This window comes from Corapipo altera, unplaced genomic scaffold, assembly GCF_003945725.1.
Source record: "Corapipo altera isolate COAL_440 unplaced genomic scaffold, ASM394572v1 61101, whole genome shotgun sequence".
Classification (NCBI taxonomy): Eukaryota; Metazoa; Chordata; class Aves; order Passeriformes; family Pipridae; genus Corapipo; species Corapipo altera.
Genome location: NW_020885461.1, coordinates 9,037 through 14,222, shown reverse-complemented (window position 1 = coordinate 14,222; position 5,186 = coordinate 9,037). Strand labels below are relative to the sequence as shown.

General features: G+C 66.9%; 1 protein-coding gene across 2 annotated transcripts in view; it reads right to left on the bottom strand.

Moving 5' to 3' along the window:
• Positions 1–2,950: 2,950 nt before the first annotated feature.
• LOC113940529 (nucleoplasmin-like) overlaps positions 2,951–5,186 on the bottom strand; it is a 2,405-nt gene continuing 169 nt past the window's right edge. For both annotated transcript variants that reach the window (XM_027631682.1, XM_027631681.1), the window contains exons 2-10: positions 4,819–4,895; positions 4,632–4,717; positions 4,136–4,252; positions 3,968–4,061; positions 3,757–3,875; positions 3,539–3,567; positions 3,411–3,450; positions 3,179–3,238; positions 2,951–3,023 (exon numbers count right to left, since the gene is read on the bottom strand). In XM_027631682.1, coding sequence (XP_027487483.1) covers positions 3,194–3,238; positions 3,411–3,450; positions 3,539–3,567; positions 3,757–3,875; positions 3,968–4,061; positions 4,136–4,252; positions 4,632–4,717; positions 4,819–4,876 — 588 coding nt within the window. In that variant the 5' untranslated portion in view covers positions 4,877–4,895 and the 3' untranslated portion in view covers positions 2,951–3,023; positions 3,179–3,193. The remainder of the gene's footprint in view (positions 3,024–3,178; positions 3,239–3,410; positions 3,451–3,538; positions 3,568–3,756; positions 3,876–3,967; positions 4,062–4,135; positions 4,253–4,631; positions 4,718–4,818; positions 4,896–5,186) is intronic.

The window sequence follows — 5,186 nt, the reverse complement described above, 5'->3', positions numbered from 1 at the left end:
GTCAAACCTCACACACCCCCCCGCTGGTGGGGTCCAGACCCCATTAACCCCCTCGGCAGCAGCTCCCGGCTGAGGGACCCGGCACATCCCCCTGCCCGAGCAGGGCTGCGAGGAACGTGCCACCTGCGCGGGATGGCATCACTGCCAGCCTTATCCACACCCTCCGGAGGGGTCCAGGGGGTGTGATCCCCACTGCTGAACCCCCAGTTACAGCCCCTTGAGGTCGGTGCTGAGGGGCACAAGTACAGCTCTGGCACGGACACAACCCCCCAGTCTGTCCCTGGAGCTCCAGCCCTGCATCGCTCCCTGCCCGGGACTCCATCCCTGGAACTTCATCCCTGCATCCCTCCCTGCCCGGGGCTCCAGCCCTGAATCCTTCCATTCCCGGAGCTCCAGCCCTGCATCCTTCCCTGCTCAGGGCTCCATCCATGAGGCTCTGTCCCTCCATCCTTCCAGCCCTGGAACTCCATCCCTACATGCTTCCCTGCCCGGGGCTCCATCCCTGGAGCTCCAGCCGTGCGTTCTTCCCTGCCCAAGGCTCCAGCCCTGAATCCTTCCGTTCCTGGAGCTCCAGCCCTGCATCCTTCCATCCCTGGAACTTCATCCCTGCATCCTTCCCTGGCCGGGGCTCCAGCCCTGGAGCTCCATCCCTGAATCTCTCCCTGCCTGGGACTCCAGCCCTGCATCCCTCCCTGCCCAGGACTCGCTGCCACTTGGGGTGGGCACACACCAGCCCCCGGTAAAGCCCCCCCCCAAGGCAAAGGGCACCCCCTAAAGTGAAGGGTCAGCTCGGGGTGGGGGGGCGGGGGTCACAGAGCTGGCACCTTCACCCACCCCGGGGTCAGCAAAGCACATCCACCTACCTGCGTCTGACAGGAGAACATGAGGAGCTGGAAACATCTGCGGGGAAAATGGAAAAAAAGGGGGGGGGGTGTTAAAACCCAGGGAGTTTCTTTGGGAGTTGGTTGTTTTCTCCTCCCGAGGAGTGGGGATGAGAATAAAGGATAAACGGGGGGTGGCAGCGAGAGGGGCTCTTACATGGAGAGGTTCTGCAGGGTGAGGGGCTGCATGGCGCTGCTCGAAGCCCCCCGGTCACCGGGGGCCACCGGCGGTGCCACGGCGGGCTCGCCGCGGTGCCAGCCCCGCTCCCCGCCGGGGCAGGGGAAGCCGAGGACTCTCCCGCGCCCTCCTCGCCGGGGCGATCCCCCCTCTGGGGGTGTCCGAGGGTCCAGGAGATCCCACGCGCGATGCCAAGGGCTCCGGGGCAGCGCCGGAGCATGGGGGAGGCAGCCGGGGCAGGGGCTTCTCCTCCTCCTCCTCCTCTGGCCCTGGGGGCTGCGCGCCCTACACCTCGGGGGCATCCAGGTCCATCCTGCCCCCGGCGCCCCCACCCCATCAGCCTCCGGTCCTGGGGCCGGTGCCGCCGCCCGGGGCAGCGCCCGCAGCCCCCCAACCCATGGAGCCCGGCCCGGAGGTGGGACCCGGGGGAAGGGGCAGCCTTTAAAGGTGGGGGGAGAGCCCCGCCAAGAGGGGCCGGACCTCTCCCGGGAGGCAGAGGCTCCGCGCAGGGAAGGAGGGTGGGATGGGGGAGTGGGAGGAGGGGGGGAGGTGGGGTTCGGCTGCTTGGGGGTCCCCATCACCACCCCCCCCCCTCCCCGGAGATGATGCTGTGGGGCATGGGGAGGGTACCAGGCCTGCGGGACAGATGCTTTTTGTCACCCTCCTGTCACCAGGCTGCCAGGCACGGCCCCGGCCTGTGCATTGCCCACCAGCTCCTTTAGTGCCGGGGGGCTCTGGGGACCCCCTCCCCACCCCGACCCAGCAGGTCTCACCTCCCCCGAGCAGGAGGAGGCTGTGGACCCCTCCACCAGCCGTTTGCTGGCCCCGGGAGGTGTTAAGTGCCCTATAAATGCCCCGGCAGGGAGCTGGGGTAACCCCTGGGGGGGCTCCAACACCCCTGAGGGGCAGCACAGGGAGGGAGGGGTTTAGTTCTAAAACCACTTACTTGCCTTCCTGCTCGTACCTCAGCCTCCTCGTCGGTACCAAACCCCCCGGGACGGGCAGGATGGGGAGCAGCAGGGTACCCACACCCCCATCTGAGGGGTGGTGGGCCGCTGATTTAGTGTGAACGACCCAAATTAGATCCTCCCCTCCCCCGCTGCCTTCACACCTCCAGGGGCAGGAACTCGGCCCAAACCCCGAGAGCACAAACACAGCAACCCCCCCCCAGCTCCAAAACCCCCTTCCACCCCAATCCTGGGGGCTCAGCACCCCCGGGGGGAGGGGAAGGGGGCTGTGCCTCGGCCCCCCCCCCAGCCGCGGGTGATGATTGATGGGAGCGGAGCCGTCATCACTCGCGGTGTGTCCCCCCCCGGGCTGGGGCAGAGGGTCCCGGGAGCTGTCAGCACAACCCCGGGGGGGGCCCCGCTGTGCAAACAGCCCCTGCGGGGCGAGGAAAGGCTGGAGGGACAGGGCTGCCTGTCACATCCTCCCGCGGGTGGCCCTCGAGGACAGACACCCCCCTCTGCCCGCCCCCTCCCCATCCCAGCAGCTCCTCAGCCCCATCCCAGCATCCCCGGTGGGTGCGGAGCAGGATTAAACCCCCCCAACGCCCCCTCCCCTCCTGCCCCACACCTGAAGCAGCCTAAAGCCGCCTTGGTAGGGGGCTCAGGACCCCCCCCCGGAGCCAAGCCGGGACACGGCGGCCCCCTGGGAGCAGCTGAGGGGCTCGGGACCCTGCCCAGACCCCCGCTGCCTGCAGACCAAGGGCAGGTCAATGGGTTCTAATCGTCTCCCCGCTGCTCCCTAATCCCCTTTTGTCTCCTATTCACAAGCACCACTTGCTACCCCTCGGGCAGCGGGGGCTGCCCCGAACCCCCCCAGGGCCCCCAGCAGCCCTAACCAGGATGGAGGATTCTCCCACAATCCCCCCCATTCCCAGCACGGGGAACCAGGAGTGCAAAATATCCTTTATTTGGGAACAGACACCAGCACCAGAGCTGCTCCCTCGGGCTCTCCCGCACCTGGAAAAGGGAAGGAGGAAGGATTTGAGGCACAGGGATCCCGGGAAGACCCCACTTTGGGGGATGGATCCTCCCCAGCCCCACTCAGCCACGAGCTGGGGGCACCCACAGGCCCCCTCAAACCTGGACATCATCCCCCACAGCCCTTTCCATACCTGCCACACATCCCATCATTTCTTCGGCGCTGCTTTCCTGCCCCTCCCGGCTCCACGGCCCTGCAGGGATCGGGACAGGGCTGAGCAGGGACCACCCCCGGCCCAGGGAGCCCCCAGCCCTGCCTTGCCCCCCCCCTTTTTGGGTTCCCATCACACATCCCCTTCCCCAGGTCCTCGTGTTGACCCCCGGGGTGAGGGGGGGATGCAGAGGGACACCCCACCCAGCCCCTACCTTGCCGGGAAGGGGATCCTCAGGGACGGTGTTGTTCCTGCTTGGGAGAGAAGGGGAGGGCTGGGATCGGGGTCCCAGCAGGGTGGGCAGCCCCTGCTCCAGGTTTTTCCCCCCTCCATCATACTCACGGCTCATCCTCCTTCTCCAGCTTTCTCTTCTATGGGGGAGAGAGAGAGGGAGATGCAGGATGAAGACTTCTTCCAGAGCCTGGGATTCTTCCTCCCCAAGGGATGAAGATCATGGCTCATCCCCTCAACAGAGAGGGGCTTGGGGTCCCTGCCCCTCCTTCCCCGTGGCACAGGGACCCCTCTGCACCCCTCAGCCCCCCAGCCGAGGGGGTGCTGACCTTGGCAGCGCCGCCTTTCCGGGCGGTTTGGCCCTTGGGGGGCTTCTGAGGGGACTCCTCTTCTTCTTCCTCCTCCTCCTCCTCCTCCTCTTCTTCCTCCTCTTCATCCGAGGTCATCACTGCGGGAGGGACTGGCTGAGCCCCCACACCCGGGGAGGGGGGTCCCAGGGCAGGGGGAGACCCCAGGGCAGGGGGAGACCCCCACACTCACTGGAGATGTGCTGCCCACTGATGTAGACGGGCCCCGAGCCGGCTCTCAGGTGGAAGGTGACAGGGGGGGTCAGCTCCACTCCTGCCAGCGTGGCCTGCAAAACAGGGGGGTGGCAGCTCCCCTGGTAGCCCCTCGGGCCAGCAGCAGCCCCCTCCCCGGGGCACTCACCATGGGCAGCACCGACGGCTTCAGCGTGGCGAGGGGCACCGGGGTCCGGGTGTCCCCCTCCTCTGCCACCACCTCCACCACGTGGAATTCATCCCGGGCCGACTCCCCCAGGCAGATCTGGAGCAGGGTGAGAAGAAAATCCCCCCAGGATTCTCATGGCATGCAGGTACCCCTCAACCAGGACCCCCAAAAATTTGAGGGGCACCGGGGTGAAAGCAGCCCCCTCCTCAACTGGCGCAGTCTCTACCACAGGGAATTCATCCCAGGTCATCTCCCCATCAGGCAGTGAGAAGAACAACCCCTCAGTGACCCCCCCAGGATTTGGGGTGGCCAAGGAGCACGTGGGCACAGGCAGCCCCCATCACAACCTCCATCACCACGGGATTCATCCCGGGCCATCCCCTGCAGGCAGCAAGGAGAACAACCCCCCCTGTGACCCCTCACGGTCCTCCCACGACCCCCGGGCACCCCCTGGGTGTTTTTGGGGGTCACCCACCGTGCGCAGGGCCAGTTGCTGCTCACAGTGCCAGCCCTCGGGCATCTGGAAGGTGTAGGAGTCCTTCTGCTTGCTCAGCTCACACCCTGCGGGCACAGAGGGGGGCACGGCCATGGGGTGGGGGCATGGGGTGAGAGGGGGGCACCCCAAAGCAGCCCCAAACCCCTCGGGGGGTCCCGGTGCTTACCCCAAATGAGGGACACGGGTTTCTCGGAGGTGCTGTCGGTGCTCTCCGTGAGGGACATGGCTCTGGGGTGTCTCGGTCTGGGGGGGGGGACACACACAAACACAGCGCCGTGGTGACCCCCACCCTGCAAGACCCCTCCCCAGCCCCCTGTGCTCCCCCGGACGCCCCTCCCCAAAACTGCACCGCGACACTCACCCCCCAAAAAAAATACACAAAGGAATTCTCAGCCCACGTGAAGCCCCCACAGACACCAAGACCCCCCCACCCACCGAGCACTTATAGGGGCAGAGGGACCCCCGCCCACCTCATCACCCACCCACCCAGTCCCCCGTTAATCAGCAGCCGCGTGGGGTTAGTTACCCCCCCCC